Source organism: Phascolarctos cinereus, unplaced genomic scaffold, assembly GCF_003287225.1.
Source record: "Phascolarctos cinereus isolate Bilbo 61053 unplaced genomic scaffold, phaCin_HiC Scaffold_9;HRSCAF=440, whole genome shotgun sequence".
Classification (NCBI taxonomy): Eukaryota; Metazoa; Chordata; class Mammalia; order Diprotodontia; family Phascolarctidae; genus Phascolarctos; species Phascolarctos cinereus.
Window position 1 is genome coordinate 106629835 of NW_027556402.1, and position 20874 is coordinate 106650708.

Genomic DNA, 20874 nt, shown 5'->3' on the forward strand with positions numbered 1-20874 from the left:
GAAATGGAAATAGCATTAGACTTTGAGTAAAAAGTCCTGGGTTCAAATTTAGGGCATGCTACTTACAACCAGTTTGACCTTGGGCAAGTCACATCACTTCTCTGGGCTTCAACTTCCTCCTCTTCAAAAAAGTTCTTGGAGTAGATGACCTCTAAAATTCGTTTTAGTTCTAAATCTATAATCCTGTGACCGTCTGTGGAGATAAACTTCTGATCAATTTGTCCACACTTAACTAGGCTGCTCCTCAAACCACAGACCTGTGGTGACTTCACTAGACCCATACTCCAAACATTCCCAACTTGATGTTGGACCCTACAGAACTTATGTGCCACAAGCATTAGCTTCAAGAACTCAGATTCAGTTTCATACTAAAATAAGCCAATAGAGGATGACTTTTATGGAAGTAAGACACTTTTATTCTGGATGTTAGGAGTATAAATTTTCTATATTTGGAAATGTAGCAATACAAAGAGAAATGTGGCTTCCAAGTACAAATTATCATCAGCAAACTATAGTTAGAGGGCTCAGGTGAAAATTCAGCTAACATTTTTTTTCTTCAAACAGATGAATGCCACTTAAAAATGTAGAAGCAACTTGGAGAATTATTTTCCTAAAATATTCATTCTGGTCAAAGGTGAAGTTAGGCAATGATCCTAACTACATTAGGATCTTCCCAATCTAAGTCTTATTACCACCCTAATTCTTTTTGCAGGAGCTGAATTCCTTCTTCAGCTTTTACCAAGTTTACTAATAGGACATAGGCTTTTGGAAAGGGGCAGTAGTGGGAGAGAAAGGATTTAGTGCATTGTTTTCTTCTGTCAGGGGTGGGGAACCTGCTGCCTCGAGGCCGCATGTGGCCCTCTAGGTCCTCCAGTGTATCCCTTTGACTGAATCCAAACTTCACAGAACACATCCCCTTAATAAAAGGATTTGTTCTGCAAAATTTGGGCTCAGTTGAAAGGCTGCATCCAAGGACCTAGAAGACCACATGTGCCCTCGAGGTCGCAGGTTCCCCACCCCTGCTCCAAGTGTTATTAAGTACTGATAAAATTTTCGTTTTTCATTCTGCTAAGTCTAGAAAAAAAATTCATTCTGGAGAAATGTTTATTTCTTAGTATTAAAGTGGAAAGTGGAATGGAAGGAAGGAAGAAATGTATTTTCACACATATCAGTAAAGAGCCCTCCAAAGGAGTGATGGGTGCTGCAAAACCACAAAACTGTGGGAAGGGTGAGGTGACAAGACACTGTTGCCCCTGCTAAAATATCACCGAATCATAGGACCATAAGGGACCTCAGATCATCAGTACAAACTTCTCATTTTACGTGTGAGTAAAATCCAGTAAAAGTTTACTCCTTGAGGGTAGATTTTTTTGGGGAGGAGGCTGAGGGTGAGGGGAGTGTCTTTTTTACTTTGTATTCCCAGAGCCTAGTCTAGTGACTCTAACAATCTGCTTAATGAATTAATGTGTGCCACATTGAAATGACTTTCCCATAGTCACAGATAGTATATAGCAGAGCAAATCTTGAATGAAGATCCTCTAATTCCAAAGTCAGATATTTTACCAGTATGCCAACAGTATCCTCAGTTTATAGATCATTAGATTTAGAGCTGGAAGAGATCCTTTTCCTTTGGTGGAGGCAGAGGATGTGCTGTGAGTTTCCTCAAGGTTTATATGCAAAGCTAAAAGAAAGCTCTTTTTCTTGTCATAGAAGAAATAGTAAATAACCTTAGAAAACAAATAGAATAAACTCAACTTCTTCATTTCTCACTCCTTCCATCTTCTGGCATTCAGTGAGTTCTGTCTCCTTCCTGAGGATACTATTCCCCTTACTGTTTTTTGTAATACTGGTTGTACTTTTGTTCATAACTCCAGCTCCTGTCAGAGTCAATATACTTCTTGCTCCCCATTGCTACTACTAAACTTTCTCTTTTTTTTTAACCGTCCTTTGATATTAACTCTGTTGAAATTTATCATTCAGTTCAGATTCCCATAGCAATTATACTGACCCCCAGAATATTCACTTTTTTTTGCAATGAATTCAGTGCCTGACTGACAGTCTTTCCATCCCAACTCCTTCTGTCATTTTAGGGAATTTGATCATATAAATTGATGCCTCCCTAAATACACTAACTTTCCTCTTCCTTAATCTACTCAACTCCAGTGACCATTTTCTTCACCTCAGCTATATATAGGGATGGTTATAGCTTAAGGGGGCTTTTAGCATAGTACCAGACACAAGGTAATCACTTAATGAATGTTCTATATGTCTGTCTTTTTCTCTGTCTCTCACAAGTATTCCATTTCCATGGTCAAGAACTCTGAATTTCTTTTATCTGATCATATTTTTATCTTTTCATCTCTCTGTAAGCCTAACTCCTCCTAAAATTTAACCATCCCTGCTTTGTCTGTGGTCTTCTCCCTTCCTGTTCTTGACCCTTTGATGAATCGACTCAACTATACTGTCCTGTACTTTTGATTTCCTTATTATCTTGTCCTGTCAATGATCACATCCCAATCTTGGATATCTACTGCCACTTTCCTGATTCTTTCTTGTTTATATGCTCCTGAGCAGAATAGGAGGAAATCCAAAAACTCTGTTGATAGGGTCCACTATAAATTTATAATTATTTTTTAGTGAGCCTTCTTTAAAGCAAGGCAGTTTTACTTTATCCTCCTTATTTGGCTCTGTGTCCTACTCACCACAATACTAGTTCCACACCTTTTCTTCTCTTCCCCCTTATCCCCTCCATTGCATATCCATTTGATGTTACCCAGTATCTCCTTCTTCACTGTGGTCTCTGACAGTGAGGTGACCCTTCTGCTTACCAAGGTAAATCTTTCTACATGTACTCATGATCTAATCTCTTTATGTCCACTAAATAGCATCATTCATCACCCACCTTCTTTCTAACATTTATTTTTTTCCTATTTCTTGTTTTCTTTCCAGCTGCGTACAAAAATGCCAGGGTCTCACCCATCTTAAAAAAAAACCCAAGACCCTTATTAGATCTTACTGTCTATCCTAGCATGCCAGTTATTGCCCTGTAGTTCATTTCCCATCTCAGTTAATTCCTTGAAAAACTCCTTAAAGTTTTCTAAAATTTTCTAAAATTTCTTTTCTAAAATTCTAAAGTTCTTTTCTGCTTATCATTGTGTTAAGTTTGTCTGGGTCTGAAGGGGCAAATTGCGGATCCCTGATTATTATATTTTTGTTGTCTATTCTCCCTTTATTTGAATTAAAATTTTCTTTAAGTAGATATTATGATATTTATCATATATACTTAATATTAATATTATTTCATTTTCTATGATGCCTTCAATTCTCTGTTCACTATCCATGTCTATTTTTACTGTTTTTTTTCCTTCTGAAATAAAATTGCTATTACTCCTGCTTCTTTGCTTTTTTGAGGCATAGTATATTCTGTTCCAACCCTTCATGTTAAGTCTTCATGAGTCTGTAAGTAGCAGAGCAGATCTTGAATGAAGATCCTCTAATTCCAAAGTCAAGTATCTTACCAGTATGCCATACTAACTCAATTTATAGATCATCATTTTATCATTAGATGTAGAGTGTATTTTTGTAAGCAATGTATTTTGTATTCTACTCATTAATTTATTCTACTACTGTCTTCTGTTTGATGTTTTAGTTCATCTATTCATACTCATGCTGATAATTGTTAATTATGTATTTACCACCATTGTAGCCTCTTTTCCCTCTATCATATCTTCTTATACCTTTCCCTCTCTTTGTTCCCTGCTGTCCTCTTTAAGGTGGGGGGAGGGAGCAGTGGAGAGAAGAAGGTAAAAGACAGGGAATGTGATCAGCACTAGTTATCTGTGATTGAAGTGGTTTCCTTTTATTCCATTGCCCTTCCTTTCTCCACCTCAACCAAACCCCAATTCCTGGTTCTTGTATATCCTTTCTTTCCTTTTAATACTCCCCTCAAAATTAAAGTTTGTTTTGCTTGTGCTTCTTCCTTCCTTGACTCCTCCCCTTTAAAGTCATCTCTCTCCCCTCCCTTTCCTCAGCTATTTCACAGATGAATTGTGTATATTTCTAATCCAAACTCTGTCTTGTGAATATGTATATGCAAACTTCCTTTGTCTAGTTCACAGTGGAGTGAGGTTCCTGAGGTAGCCACCTGATCCTTAAATGTTTCTATACCCATTTTCTCAAGTACCTTCCTTCTTCTTCCTTCCTGTATTCCTTTTTTTTTTAAATCCTTTTTCCTCCATTTAAAAACCCTCAAAATAGAACCAAACTCTCCCTGGACCCTTTGTCTTTTTTAACTCTCTTCGTGACCCTTGAAAATAGTTGATTTCTTTCTTTTTTTTTAAGGCAGTTGGGGTTAAGTGACTTGCCCAGGGTCACACAGCTAGTACGTGTCAAGTGTTTTGTCTGAGGCCGGATTTGAACTCAGGTCCTCCTGACTTCAGGGCCGGTGCTCTATCCACTGCGCCACCTAGCTGCCCCAAAATAGTTGATTTCTGAAGGGACACTTTTCTCCTTTCTTCCATTAGAATGTCAGCACTTCATTTAGCCTTTTCCATTACTCAAATTCATGTACCTTTCCATATTTCTCACGACCCCCATATTTGTTGTCCAAAGTTTCCTCTTAATTTTGCTTCAAAGTGCTCTGTAATACTAAAAGTTCATTTTTCCTGTAGAATTTTACTCAGTCTTATATAGTAATTTATCTTTGATTGTAAGCCTTTATCTTTTGCCTTTTAAAATGTTGTATTCCAAGATTTTCACTACTTTGTAGTAGTTATAGTGTAATCTTGTGTGATCCTGATGCTGGTGCCATGGTAATTCCTTTTTTTCTGACTCTTTGCAATCTCTTTTCTTTCTTTTATCCAGAAACTTTGGGTTTTGATTAAGACCTTCTTAGGCATGTTAAATTTAGAGTTTCTTTTAAGGGGTCCTGAGAGTTTCTTTCTTTTTTCACCTTGTTCCCTGGTTCTAAAAGGTATGTATGATTTTGTTGATGCTTTATTAAAATGTGGTATCCAGGCTTTTTGTTTGCCTATGTTTTTTCAGGAAGTTTGATGAATCATAAATTACATTTCCTTTACCTGTTTCTGGGTCAGTGGTTTTCCATAGTGGTTATCTTACATTTTCTTGTATTTTTTCAACCTTTTGATTTCATTTTAATATTTCTTGTCTCATAAAGTCATTGAGTTATATTTGCTCTATTCTCATTGTTATGGAGTTGACTACTTAAGTAAGGTATTCCAACTTCTCTTCTAAGTTGTTTATTTTCCTTCTATTTCTCCCCTCTATAGAGGTCTTATTTCCCATTTCATTTCTTCATTTCTTGTAGGTACTCGTATGGAGTTTGATGGAAAGCCATTTTTTCCCTCTGAAGGTTCACTTATATTTCTTCATTGTATTATATATATATTTCTTTTGTTTACTTGAATTTCCAGTCTCAATTCCTGGTTTGGGACTTTGTCCTAGGGCCAGGTTCCATTCTTTCATATACTCTTAGATGTAGTAATCATGCCCTATCTCTTGTTTCTAGTGCTCCTTCCACTGGTTTCCATCTTCCTTATGTTCTGTGTGTTGCAGTGTTTTAGGTTGCTATTAGATGGTCCTCTCAGGGTGCTGGAAAGGTTTCAGACAGGTTTGCCTGAGCTGACCCTGATTTTTCTGACAGGAGGACCCTTTTCTCATTGTTGACATGCCTCTGACTGCCCTTTCATGCATTCCTGGACTTCATGGAGGAGTTTTTTGCTGTTTCTCTATCAATATCAATATTAGAGCTTGTGGTCTTTGGAAAATTTTTTCCAGAGTTAAGCTCACCTCCTTTTGACCTTTCACATTGCCAATTTAATTACAAGTCTAATTATGCTTTTTTTTAAATCACTAATTAACATCACTGAAAAGGAGAAAGATGTTTGTATTCCTTTAAAACAATTTCTGTCCCCCTCCTTTTTGCTCTTAGTTCTGCTGACTGTAAATGGAATTCACTCTTGGAATTCTACACTTCAAGGGTTTAATTAATGTAAAATAAAAATGGTAGTCTTATGTTCTTTTACAAATGAAGCACTTTTGAAAAGTAGTGTCTTTTCTATTAGATGATAAACTCCTTTAAGGTAGGAACACTGATTTTCATCTTTGTAATCCCAACAGTAAGCATATGGAGGAGCTTAATAAATGTGTTCATTTGAATTGAAATAAATTCTTTGACTTTATCTAAATTTTATATCAGAGGCTATTGTTTTCATCTGTCTCTAGTATTTAGCATAGTCCTATATGTGTAATAGGTACTTAATAAGTATTTGATGAGAGAAAAAATGAAACCATATGCAGTGAAGTCTTTAGAAAGATTTAAAGTCAGAAAAAAATTTCTAATGCTAGCTCTACTAAACTTCTCTAGATGTCAGCTGAATTCTTTGTAAAACAAAATACTTGAAATACATGATCTGCTAGATCTAATGCTCCAAATACTTACTCAATAACTTAATAAATTCTTTGGGCATCAGTTTGCAGGTCTATACAGTTGAGGTTAAGTTCCCTTTTAGCACTAAAAACATCTGATTTGTTTGTATTTTATGCCTCATTTTGCCACATTATGTATGTATTTGTAAGTGTGGGATGGTTAATCATGCTCTTTTCTAATACATTTTTATCACTCTTATTCTTATACCTTTTGATCCTATTATTTGAGACTTATAATGATAACCTCTAAAGAATGTCATTTCTCTAGTAGCTAACACTACTACTTGTCATAGTAGATAATAAAAGATGGCAGTCATTCATTAGGACATGCTTATGGAACTGCTTGAAAAACAATTTTCTTTAGCAAGTCTTTTTTCAGGTTTGAAAGAACCATTGCCATCCTTGAAATTGAACTCCCATCACTGAATCGAAATCACCCCCCACCTTTTTTATGCCACAATAATGTGTCCTGAAGCACTATGACAGTTTTATTCTGGTATCCTTAATGCATTTTAAGATCTTTTGTTCTGCATGGGTTATTTCCAAAATTCTCTATCCTTTTTTTTCTTAGTCAAAATGCTTACTTTCCCATTCCTCTACCTTTCCATTATGCTAATATTTCTTGAATTTGCCAAGGCAAATGCATGCAAGGGTCTTAATTCATTTTTTACTTTATTTTTTGATCTGCTCTCTCAAAAGTATTTTCCTCATAATTAGGTTTTTACTGGGCTACTTTATATTCTCATTGGTTTATTTTCTTTAATCTTGCATCAATAGATTAAAATAATTTTATTTTACTACTTGTATTTATAATCTCTCTTACCCCATCTAATGATTTGAGAAACAAATACTGCAAATGCAGTTCTAGGGCACTGAGTTTGTTAGCTTGCTCCAGTAAATACTCACAGGAACTTCATTGTGCTTTTCTTTGTTAGTCATCTTTCTTTTGGTGCTGCCTAGCAGTTCTTTCTTTTATAAGAAACAAGCAGCACCTGCACCAGTGGATTTTGGTTCGTGTGGCAAGATTTTAAAATGTCTTTAAATATAGAATTAGATAGTGGTTCAAAAAGTACTACATAGCACTTTTGTATCTGACTAACTTGTGCTTAGTTAAATGCTTTACTGCACATTATAACATAGTTGAATCAGCTCATCTGTTAAAGCAGTTGTCAGAAAAATATGGGCCAGCATAGTAGAATGTATTAGCCCAATACATTGTCTCCATTTTATTATGAAGCTGCTGAGGAAGCTGTGATATACAGCACTGTCATTACAGATCTATTGTTAGGATGGTTCCACAGTCTTCTCTGCACTGCCATTAATTTATAGCAGTAAACAATATGTAGTCCTCCGACTGCAGCAAAGCAGAATCTTTTAATGAGGTGGATGTTATTACCACAATAAATCAGTGCATTCGTGTAATGTATAATTCAATGTGTGTATTCCCACTGTAACTTCTCTGAGTAAGCTGATAGTGTATCATTGTCAGTGCACAGCTCCACGGTGCTGGGTGGTTGTTGTTGTTGTTGTTGTTTTCAATCCTCCTTTTATTTGGGGACTTTTTTTATACCTTGCAAATAAATGTGGCATGTCTTGATAGTTGTCCTGTAGTAGGTAGACTTCAGAAACCAACTATAACAATAACAGCCAAAATCAATACTGTGGGTTCTAGTTGCAGAGCTCTCTCTCTCTCTCTCTGCATGATACCATTTTTTCAAAAGCTAGTGAAATCAATCCTAATTGGTTTTAGCATTATATTCCAGAAACGTAATTCTATAACTATTGATTTGGGGTGTTCTCATTTGGAGAGTAATAAAAATAGGAGCAGATAAAGTGAATACTTAAAATGCTGCAGAGTCATTCAAAGCAGTATTGATTTTATTTTTAATTTATATAATTTGTCTTTAAATGATTTGATTTCTTCCTTTTTTTCCTCTTTCCATGGCTGTCTTTGGGGAAAATAACTAAAATACATTTAAAATGATTCTGTAACAAAGAAAGGAGTTCTTGGATTCAGTTTCATTCTTAACTGGAATACATTTACCAAATCAGATATCCCTTTGTAGAGAAACCAATGTTTAGAAGGGATACATTTCCAATTAGTGAACTTCCACAAATAGTAATCAACCTAAAATGATTTCCTATTTTGCTAAATGAAATTTTTTTTAGTAAGATAACATTGATTAAACCAGGGATATTATTTGAAGCAGGAATTTATTTGTAGCACAGATACCAAAAAGAAGTAAATATTGCTTAAAAATGAGTTAAAATTACCAAAATGATAAATAATGAATGTTAGTTAAAATCAAATCCTTATGCACAAAAAAATTCTTTTAAATATGTCATCAGGGACAACTTATACTTTCTATTGAATATATTTAAATTTGCATTTTATCCAAAAATTTTGTGGAATTTTAGTGTATTATATAATTGCCTATATTTTAATCTTTCTTTCCTTAACTAATGATGAGATATTAATATATCTTAAGAAAAATAGAGAACCAGTTTCTCAAAGTCTTAATTAGGGAGACAGTTTTAGATGTTGAAGAATTCATTGAATTTATATTCCATGTTGTGAATAAAGACTAGAAAGTTTTCCAGAAAACAGACTTTTAAAAGTTAAAGTTATTATTTAATGTATTATTTTTCAGTTTTGAGTCACAGTCTGTTATAAATTGTTTCATATATTTCAGGCAGAGCTATTTTAAATATTGATTTGTCTAGCAACTAGGACTGGTGATTAAAACAGTTTACTAACATTAATAGAAATTTCTAGTTACATCTTAATCCTTTCCTTTGCTCCTTTCTCCAAATACTTGCTCTCATCCTGTTGTCAGATTGGTTTATAAATCAGTCACCTTTCCAAAAATTTTAAGGTACTCTTACTTTAAATTCTGGAATCTGATTGTTGCTCTCATCTAACTAAATGGGATATTATAGGCACTTTTCAAGTACTGCACAGCCAGCACTCACTTACTGCAATTCTACCTTTAGCTTGTTAGGAGCTGATTTAGCTGATTGAGATACCATGTTTGACAGATACTAAGCTTATCGAGGAACAACAGTGGCCTCCATCATTTAGTTAGGTACTTGCTTCTTTCACCTGCTTTGAAATACTTTTTTTTTAAACTTTGTTATGGAATGCAACAACATTTTGACAAAAACACTATGTATTTTGTTTTAGGTCACTTTAATGCATGCTAATGATATTACCTTCGAAGACAGAAAAACATAAAATATGGTTATATTTATGTCTTTTTTTGTTTATTTTAATTGGCAGCCCATAGGAGCTCTGAATCCCAAAAGAGCAGCATTCTTTGCAGAGCGTTATGAATCATGGGAAGATGATCAAGTTCCAAAGTTCCACTATGGCACTCATTACTCAACTGCAAGCTTTGTGCTTGCATGGTTGCTAAGAATGGTAAGTCAAGTTTAGCTAATAATTTTTACTAAATAAGTCTGATGATACAGAGAGAAATTGGTATTTTGAAGTAATGACTGATCTTTATTTAATACCTTTTAAAGATTGCTAAAATGAACCATAACAGTATTTGAAGGGTGGTAGGTGGTACCTTTTATAGCATATCTTATTAAAAAATGTTTCAGTAGAATGTTTTTTAAGTTATATTTTATCTTGAGTTTTCTGCATTTGTTACATAATTTTGTTTAATCAGACACTTCATATATTAGCAGATTATAAATTCTTACAATGATTACTTTTACTTATGGTTATTAAAATCATAAGCACTGAAAAAAGTTTAAGGTGGTCATATGTTCATACATTTTGTTAACCTAATTGTCCCGAAAGGAATTGTGGTATGTCTGTAGGTGGAATTGTTCATGCCATGTATTGATAATATATTGGCTAAACAGGGAATGTTTCTGTACATTGAAAGGTGATTCATCCCACAGAAAGTAATTTCTTTGGGAAAGCATTAGCAGCACATCATTAATTAAAGCTTGTTAGAATGGTACAGGCAGACATAAATCCTCAAAGTAATTTATAGTGCTTAGCTAATTTCAAGCAATTATCCACTAATATGTGTTTAAGTGTTCTTTAACTAAGAGGAGGCTTTTAAATCTTTCAAACATTTTTCTTTTCTTAATCATAAATTAAATATTGAGCAATAGCAAAAAGAAAATCGTGTGTTGGAATATTTCTTTGTACCAATAAGACTACATATCCTAATTTTTGACTAATCAATAGAGTATAATATTTTTAGGAAAAAAATTTTTTAATTTCAAATGAAATATTTCTCTTGATTTAAATTAATATCCTGAAATGGTTTTAATTACTCCAGTTTTGTATTTCTTCCTGAGTTTATTTTTAAAAATACTGACAATATATATTAAGCTATAAAGATTACTAAAAATATTTTGTTCTTAAGAGATCAGTTGGGGCTTCATTTTTTTTTTATAATTTTGTGTATTCTTAGGAACCTTTTACAACTTATTTCCTGAATTTGCAAGGTGGAAAATTTGATCATGCAGATAGAACTTTTTCATCTATTTCAAGAGCATGGCGTAATAGTCAACGTGATACATCTGATATCAAGGTAAATATAAACTTTCATTGGTCAGTAGCATGAGCATTATTGTGAATGATTTTTTAAAAATTGGAAACAGCTGTTTTCCACTGCCCAGTTTAACAAAACTCAGATAAATATGTCATATAATTCTGCTTTGGTATATATGTGAATGAGACTTTGTTCAGAAAGTATCTGTGGTTTATTCTCCAGTGTAATTTTGGTAGTGGCCAATACTTTTTTCCTTTTAATACTTTTGTTTTGAATAACTTAAAGTAGTCTCTTCTCCCTTCCCCTCTCCTCCCCTTTTCTTTTTCCTCTCCTCTCCTCTCTCTTCTTGTCTCCCTTCTCCTCTCTCTTCTTGTCTCCCTTCTCCTCTCTCTTCTCTATTTATATATAATTCATTTATAACATGAAATGGTATTCTAAACTTAAAAAACTGATTAACACATAAATTTACTTTGTGGAAATACACTTCACCTCTGTTTTTGTGTTTTATAGGTGTCTGCCTTCACTCTTTTGCCAATATTTTTTTTTCCTCTCTCTGCTCTTGGTTCCAGGTGTATCAACCTAACTTCTTTCTGTTATTTCCCTTTTCGTTGGAATGTCTACTGTGGTTGATAGATTTGAATGAATACGGTTTCAAACACTATGTATGTATATATACATATATACATTTTATATATATGCATATAATATAAGATCAGACTATTCATTTTCTTTTTAACAATACAATGATTTTTTCTTTTCCTTTTTTAAATTTGATTTTATTTTTTTGTTACATTTTATGCTCTGAACTGTCTCCTTCCTTCCTTCCCCACCCCACACTAGGGAAGGCCACCATTTGACTACATATATGTTTATGTATGTATATACATGTATATCTATATAGTATATATGTAAAACCGTACTATGCATACTTTTATTTATCGGTTCTTTCTCTAGAGGTGGATAGAATCTTCCCTCATAGGTCCTTTGTAGTTGATTTGAGTGTTTGTAATATACAGAATAATTTAGTCATTCACATATATTTTTCAAACAATATTGCTATCACTGTGTGCAACATTCTTTTGGTCCTACTAATTTCACTCTTCATAATTTCATGCAAGTCTTTCCATGTTTTTCTAAAATCAACCTGCTCATCATTTCTTACAGCATGGTAATATTCCATCACAATCATATACCACAATTTTTTTAGCCAGTCTCCAGTTGATGGGCATCCCTTCAGCTTCCAGTTCTTTGACCCACAAAGAGAGCTGCCATAAATATTTTAGAACATATAGGTTCTTTTCCTTTTTGTCTGATCACCTTGGGAAACAGACCTAACAGTGGTTTTGCTGGATCAAAGGGTATACACAGTTTACAGTTCAGACTTTTCATACTGGGTATGAATTGCTGTCCCTTTTGCCCACCTCTACTTTTAAAAGCAGCGTATACTTGTATTTAAAGTAGAATTCAGTGCTTACTAGATTAAGGACTTCAAGAAATGGTAACCCTCAAATCTTTACGTCTATAAAATTTTTGTTCTGCACAAACTATACTTAATGGTACCTTCAGAAATCCATTGCTATGCCTGGGGAGGGGAGAGGGCATTGGTTTGATATAGTTATTATCTATAATGGAGGAAAAAACAGTTGGCAGAATTGTTGATTGAGCTTTTGTTATACTTCTCAAAGCTTTAATTTACCTAATTAGACTTTTTGCTTTTGCTTTAATCAGAGGGACTATTACAGAGCAATAATTGACATCTTGGTATAAATTTTAAGTGAGTGAAATTAAAATGTTCTTTACAAATATTTCTTTTTATTAGGGACTGCTATGACCAAGACACAACCTCTTAAGTAATTAGCCTGTGAAATATAAGTATAGTTAGATAGATTATTTATTGATTTGTAGATCCTTCCTTCTTTCCTTTTGTGCTATTGCTATAGTAGTTTTCTTTAGCTATCATTTCTATAGTAAAGCATTACGACTTACACTTTTTGTAAAACAGAACTGGGCATATATACTTATGTCTTCCTCACAAATCTTAGCCTTCTTTTCCCAGGATTCTTGTCCCATTGAGCAGTCAGTCAGGTATATCTGTTTGTCTGTCTCTCTCTTTTTTTTTAATTAAAAAAATTTCCTATTCCATACCCTAAAATCACTATAAGTTCTTTGAGATCAATTCCCATCTCTTTTTTGTATTTGTATCCTTAGTGCTTTATGCAATGCATGGCACGTAATAGGCAGTTAATAAATATTTACTGATTGATTGATTTAGAACTTAAGTAGGTATTTGATCTCATTAGAAGGGACTTTTCCTCCATCAGTGCAGACTACAAACCAACCATGGCTTCTCATCCTTTGTGATTCTTATCTCTGTTCTACTTTAGGAAATCTCCCAGAGATGGCTTGCCCAAGATGCTGAAAATCTTTCTCTGGATCTTTGCATTTCATGGATACCTGTTGAGCATTCATATAGTCTCTGTTATACTTCACTCTCATCACATGATTAGCCCACCTCCTTCTCTGATTGTACAAGTCCTCAGTGATATCTTTTATGCTACTTCTTGAATATAGGTCACCATTAAAAATGTGCTACAGAATATTTACACAAGTAGGCGTTTCTTCATTTCTTTTTGAATCACTCACAACTTTGTCTCCTCAAAGTTTATGGTCCCATAATTTGCAGCTTTACATCACCCCAAGAACATTTGTGTTGAACAGGTAAGTAAGTCTTTGTCTTGTGGAGCAATCTGAGATTTAAAAAAAATATCAAACATAATATGCTTTTTCAAATATAATCCAGGCCTATCCATTCCTAGACCCTACTTACTTGCAATATTTGTACTGTTTTTGACTCAGTGGCATGACCTTACAAATTCATATGTCATTGTTCAGATAAAAATTAAAAAATTTTAATCCATTTAGTTTTTTCAAAATGGATTGTTAGATAAAACTCTTTTGAATAATTATGGATCTCACAGGAATACTCAGAATCTTCTGGGGCTTGTTACATTCAGCATAATGTCATCTTAAAAAAGGAGTGCCTCACCATGTATAGATAGAATTCCTGCTGCATCTAGATCTGTTTTATACCTTGCTTGACTTTAAAAATAAGAAAGTCATTAGATAGAGTTATCTTTCTGTTTGCATTAATAAAGAAATCTTGTAGAGTCTTAACATATTCATAAGAAACACTTTGTGAGAAAAGTGCCTTTAAGGTTATCTTTTGCTCTACTGAATTATTATAATCAATAGATGTTGTGGGGTATTGTATTTATTGTACCTCTCAATCCAGTGTGTCTGTGTAAAATATCATTTACAAAATCAGCCATTTGCCTTCTGTTGTTTGTGGTAAACATGCTCTTGTATAGATATGATGTAAGTATATGTATATCTTTATATATGTGTGTGTATGTGTGTATATACTATATACACATGTGTACATATATATGAAGTAGGCATATAAATTAGTAATAGTTGGTAGTCTGGATTGTTCTTTTGAAACAATGTCATTGGCAAGTTATTTTGTGATTTTCTGTCCACTTTGGCCTTTTACTTGGTCTGGCCCAACTGCCTTTCCTGACTTAATCTTCCTAAGCATCACTTTTTCCAATTTCATATAGCTTTTTAGGGATTCACATTTATTCTGTTTTCTGTTTGTTATCCTACTGATAAATTCATCTATGAACACTCTTAGGTTGATGTACTGTACTTAGCTCTCACACCAAACTTTCTCTAGATTTTTGATTCTGCTGTTTTTTTTGCTGGTTTGGAAGGTGCAGCTATTTATAATCTTCTACCATCTTCTTCCACAGCATTGTAGAAATAAGTTTCTATTCTAAACCAGCCTTACCTTTAACTGCCATCTCTCTCTCTTCCTGGCAAGATGATTAAGTATTTGCTGGCTAAAGTGGTCCCTAGGCTTTTGTGGCTTTGTTGTGGCAGTTGTTCTACATTGGTTAGAACTGGTCATAGTATAGGTCAATATTCGCCTTTTGGCTTCTCATCTCTACCTCTTAGAATTCTTTGAAAATTCAGGTCAAGTACCACCTTCTACATAAAGGACTCCCTGATTCCTCTTCCCTGCCTTGTACCCACAGCTTCCCTAGATGGAAGTGTTCACCCTACAGAAACCACCTTGTATTTATTTTGCATATGTTCTGTATATAAATGCATGTTATTCACCTCTCTTCACATCTCCAGTAGAATGAAAGGCATCTGAGGGCAGGAACTGTTTAATTTCTGTCACCGTAACCCACATATACCCAGGAGACATGTATCTGACACATTAGGCACTTAATAGATTTTTGTTGGTTGATTCTTCATTTCTCAACTATAGATATCAATTTATGATTTGAAAATGTCTAATTGGGGGCAGCTAGGTGGTGCAGTGGATAGAGCACTGGCCCTGGGTTCAGGAGGACCTGAGTTCAAATCCGGCCTCAGACATATAACACTTAATAGCTGTGTGACCCTGGACAAGTCACTTAACCCCATTGCCTAGCCAAAAAAAAAAAAGAAAAATTAAAGAAAAAAAAAGAAAATGTCTACTTGAAGGTATGGTAGCTTCACAGCACTATCTCCTAATTTTTTTCCTTTTAATGTTATGTTTACCTTGATTCTAATATGACTCCTACGTCAGTAACCATTTGTTTCCTGGCTATCAAGATGGAGTCTGTTTTATTTTGGGGGTTGTTATTTGGTCCTTTCTTCTGTAAGAAAGTTTACGCACACACACACACACACACAAACACGTATGTGTGTATACACATATATGTGTGTTTGTATATCTTCTGAGTAGTTTATAAGCCTTTGAAGTTTTTTGTTTCTTAATCATCAACCATATTTTTTCATCATCTTCTTCTGAGCCTATCTTGCATTAAAATTATCAAGTTTCAAAGTACATGTTGACTTGGTTTGGAGGATCTTACTAAGCTCTGAATAGAATTTCTTTACCTTTCTACCCTCTCTCTGAAATAGATGTTGGAACATGGATTGCAATTATTTTTATGGTGGTCTTTTTACTTATACCCATCATAAGCCCTGGAAAATGAGTTAAAGTGTTATTTCTTACTGCCTTTTGACACAACAAAAACCCACTTCTGTATTTGTTTTGTTTTGTTTTTAATGAGAATCTATGGACCTTCTTATCTTGTCTGTGGTAAGAATGTAAATATATGGTTCAATTCTTTCAGTAGTATGTCAGTTTGTCAGTCTTTGTTCAAACATCTCATATTTAGAATATTTAAAGTTAACTGACTAAAAGTGGTATGATTCTTAGCTCCCTCTGCCCAACTGACTAACAATCTTAGAGGTCTGAAGGTCATTTTAAATTTTCTTTTTTTCTTTGATTGCTGAAGCCAGAGAATTTAATCATTATATACTGACCTATCTGAAAGTGCTGAGTCCTTTCATTTTTATCTAGGATGTTCCTCATGCAGAAGACTTAATCTCTCCTCTGTACTCAAAGCCCTTCCAGAATGGTGGAATCTGGCAGGGCTTATACTCCACTTCCATAGCCTTTCAAAACTCAGGGTATCTACCTTGTCACAATGAGACAGTGATAGAAGATTGTTTTTTAGTATGGCATATATTCCTCAGAATTGGCTAAACACTGCCATATAAAAATGAGATAATGCCTTTTTTGGTTAAAAATTTCCAAAACTGAAGAAAATCAATAATAGTGGGTTTTTCAGTGCTTAGCTTTTTTTTTTCTGAGAAAACTTTGCTTCACTGTTTAAGCATCTCCAGTTTTATCATCCTATTTCTCAATACCTAGAATCTACCTTTACTTGAAAGTAAAGGGCAGGTGTTACTTATATAGATATTTCTAACAAATGATCTGAGGATATGAATTATGTTCATTTCAAAGGGAAAAGATGCACTTTTGGTTTTACTAACGCAGTCCTTCCCTGGTAACATGATTTACTATTATTGGAACCTAGAGGTCCCTCTCTGTTTCCCTTCTGCCCTGTAGCTTCCAACTCCTGTCTAGCAAGACTGTATTTTAACAACCAGTAATGTATTTCAGTCAGCCTGAGGAATCAGAGAGAACATGTCAAACAAGTGCCCTCTTAGTTCAGATATGAGAAATGGCTTGTGGATCATCCTCACTTCCCAGGGTAGCTTTCTACTAGTGGGTACAAAGATGCTTTCATTCTGTTTATGCATTAGCATTGATAACTCTGAAGTATACTTCATGTAGTCATGAACTGAAAGGCCAGTGGCAGCAACATTTAGTCTTGAGGGACTGCATTAGAAAGTGATACAATTGTATTTGAGAACTATTACTATAAAAAAAAAATTTCTTTTAATTCCCAAGTTCACATAGAAAGATCATTTATAATAGGCCCTGCAGTACAATGTTGAACTCTGTTCTGTCCTAATTCTAAATAATTCTAAAGGAAGCAACCTCAGTATACAAGTACATGCCTAAACCATCCAATACAATTTATTGTCAGCCATATATTTGAAGGTCTCCCAACATAGATATTTTACAACCTCCTTTGGGAGTAGTTTGTTATAGAGTTCAACTACTCATACCTATGATTATAGAATCCTAAAGTTGGAAGATAGATTTCTACCTTCTACTAATGCAGTATTCCTCTCTACAATGTCCTGAAAAAGTGGCTATCCAACTTTAGGTTCAATACTTCTAGTAATGAGAATTCATTAACTGACAAGGCATGTCATTCCATTTTTTGCTAATTTATAATTATTAAGTCAGAAAGACTTCCTGTTTAACCAAATACTCTCAATAAAATTTAAGTTCATTGCCCCCTTTTTACTCACTTAGGAAGATGGAAAATAGTAATCCTTTTCTGGCCATTGGATTATTGACATATTCTTACCATAACTAAGCCATTGTCATTATCAGCAACACCAAAACAAATTTACCGCGTACCTACTATAGGTCACCGTGCTGAGTGTTTTTTACATATTTTGTTTTTCCCAGTTACATGTAAAAATAATTTTAACATTCCTTTAAAAAATTTTAAGTTCTAAATTTTCTACCCTTACTTCTCCTGGCCCCTCATTGAAAAGGCAAGCAATTTGACATAGGTTATATATATGCAGTGATGTAGAACATATTTCCATATTAGTCATGTTGTGAAAGAAAACAGACCAAAAAACCCCAAGAACATTTAAAAAAATTTTTAAAGTATGCTTTGATTTGCATTCAAACTCCATCAGCTCTTTCTGTGGAGGGAGATACCATCTTTCATCATGAGTCCTCTGGAATTGTCTTGGATCATTGTATTGATAAGAATAGCTAAGTCACTGACTTAGTTGATCATCATACAGTATTGCTATTACTGTGTATAGTGTTCTTCTGGTTCTCCTCATTTCACTTTGCATCAGTTCATATAAAGTCTTCCGAGGTTTTTCTGAGAACATCCTGCTCATCGTTTCTTATAGTATAATAGTATTCCATTACAATCATATACCACCAATTACAAAGGCTTTCCCCAATTGATAGACATCACCTCAGTTTCCAGTTCTTTGCCACCACAAAAAGGACTGCTATGAACATTTTTGCATCTATTGGCCCTTTTCCTTTTTTTTTTAATGCCTTTCAGATACTTAATTATAGTGGTATTACTGGGTCAAAGGCTATGCAGTTTTATACACCTTTGGGCAGTGTTCAAAATTGCTGAATCTGTTCACAACTCCATCAACAGTACATTAGTGTCACATTTTCGCATTCTCTCCATTTGTCATTTTCCTTTTCTGTATCATATTTGCATTTCTTTAATCAATAGTGATTTAGTGTATTTTTTCATGACTATAGATAGCTTTGATTACTTCATGTGAAAACTACCTCTTCATATCCTTTGACCATTTATCAATTGGGGAATGACTTGAAATCTTATAAATTTGACTCAGTTCTCTGTATATTTGAGAAATGAGGCCTTTATCAGAGAAAGTTACTGCAGATTTTTTTCATAGTTATGGTTACTTTGTTTTTCCCTCCATCCTATTTCCCTCTCTGCTTTATCGTACTCTGTTTCTTTTCACCGTTTATCCTGAAAACTGTTTTGTATTTGACTACTACATCCTCCAACTACTTTCACTTCTGTCAGCACCACTACCCTTCTCATGTCCCCTTCCTGTCCTACTTTCCTCAGTATGATAAATTTCTCTATCAAACTGAGAGTGTATGTCATTCCCTCTTTGAGAAAATTCCAATTAGAATAAGGTTCATGCTCCCAGAATTTCTTGCATCACTGTCATTTCTTTTCCTAGTTTTTCCTGTACCTCTCTTATTTGATTTTTATAATCCTTTTTAAGTTCTTTCAGGAATTCTTTTTGGGCCTGAGACCAACTTTGTTTTAAGGCTTTGAGTATAGTAGTTTTTACTTTGTTGTCTTCTGATTTTGTGTTTTGATATTCCCTGTCACGATAGTAACTTTCTTTGGTCAGTTTCTTATTTTGTTGTTTGCTCAATTTTCCAGTCTATTTCTTGACTTTTAACTTTATGTTAAAGTTGAACTGTGTTCCTGGAGTTGAAGGGGCACTGTCCCAAGCTTTGGGTTTTTTGTGCACCTGTTTTCATAGCTAGTTCTTGGAGGTCTGTAAGTTTTCAGTTCTTTCAAGGTGGTATGCTGTAAGGAGAGATGTATTTACTACTCTCCTGCCTGTGCTTTGGTCTGTGAGTCACCCAAGCACTCTTTTCCATCCTGCACCTGTGACCAGGTCCCCACTCCTCTGTGGCCATAAGCTCTGCTGTATTAGTGCTTCTTCTCACCCTGGGACCGTGAGCCAGGAATGGGATTCACATATGGGCTATGCAATAGAGTCCTGCACTCATTTCCGGCAAAGGGACCCTTGTAATCTCTTTCTGACCAGAAGTCTAATCCCTTACCGTCTGTGGACTAAGGGCTCTGGAACGTACATAGTCAGTTGCTCCCAATGCCTGTGCTGGACTGCACTCCACTCTTACCCTGGTGCAACAGACCTTTCCTGCTGACCTTGTAAGTTATCTTGAGCTGTTAATTGTTTTACCCCATCCTTTTGTGGGTGCATGAATTCCAGAATTCGTTTTGAGGTGTTATTTTAAAGTTGTTTGGAGGGGAATTTGGGAGAAATCAGGGGAGCCTCTGGCTTTTCCCCACTGTCTTGGTTTTGCCCCTTCACCTTGTGAGTGTTGTAGAAGATATAAAGGAGTAGTTTTTACAATGCAATGAGAAAGTTAGAAGCAGCATAATTTTTTTTAACTGAGTTCTAAAATTTTAAAAATTAAATTTTTAAAATTAAAAATTAAATTTAAATTAAAATCTTTTTAAAGTAGTTAGCTTTAAAGTGATCCTTTATCCAAATCTTGTACAATAATTTTTATAATCCTTTGATTGTCATGGGTTAAAATTGCCTTCTAAAAAAATTAACTGGTGCAAGGACACCAAGTTTCTCAAAGCAAGTGGGGATAAACACAGTAGCATTGGAAAATGAAGGAAAGAAATGGCTATAAAAGATGTTTTAAAGTCCTCAAATGATAAATCATCAAAGGATATAAATAGGTAGTTTTCAGAGGAAGAAATTCAAGCTATGAATAGTTGTGTGAAAAAAATTCCTGTTAATCATTAACAATTGGAGAAAAGCAAATTAAAATAACTCTGCTGTACTACCTCTCATCTATCACATTGGGAATAATTGGTTGACAAAAATAGGAAAATTACAAATGCTGTAAGAGGTATAGGAAAAGCAGGTCTGTTAAGTCACTGTTGGAGGAAATGTGAACTGGTTTAGCCATTCTGGAAAACAATTTGGAACTATGCCCAAAAATCTGTTAAACTGTACATACTCTTTGACCCAGCACTACCTCAATCAGGTCTGTACTATAAAGAGATAAAAGGGGGAAAGGATCTGTATGTACAAAAAAATATAATCCTGTAAAAACAGTTTAACAAATGTC

The 20874-nt window shown here is 34.4% G+C and overlaps 1 protein-coding gene across 4 annotated transcripts in view; it reads left to right on the plus strand.

Moving 5' to 3' along the window:
* The window catches only part of LRBA (LPS responsive beige-like anchor protein), a 760465-nt gene that overhangs the window by 563755 nt on the left and 175836 nt on the right, over positions 1 to 20874 (plus strand). For all 4 annotated transcript variants that reach the window (XM_020994027.2, XM_020994028.2, XM_078148462.1 and 1 more), the window contains 2 exons: positions 9728 to 9868; positions 10884 to 11003. In XM_020994027.2, coding sequence (XP_020849686.1) covers positions 9728 to 9868; positions 10884 to 11003 — 261 coding nt within the window. The remainder of the gene's footprint in view (positions 1 to 9727; positions 9869 to 10883; positions 11004 to 20874) is intronic.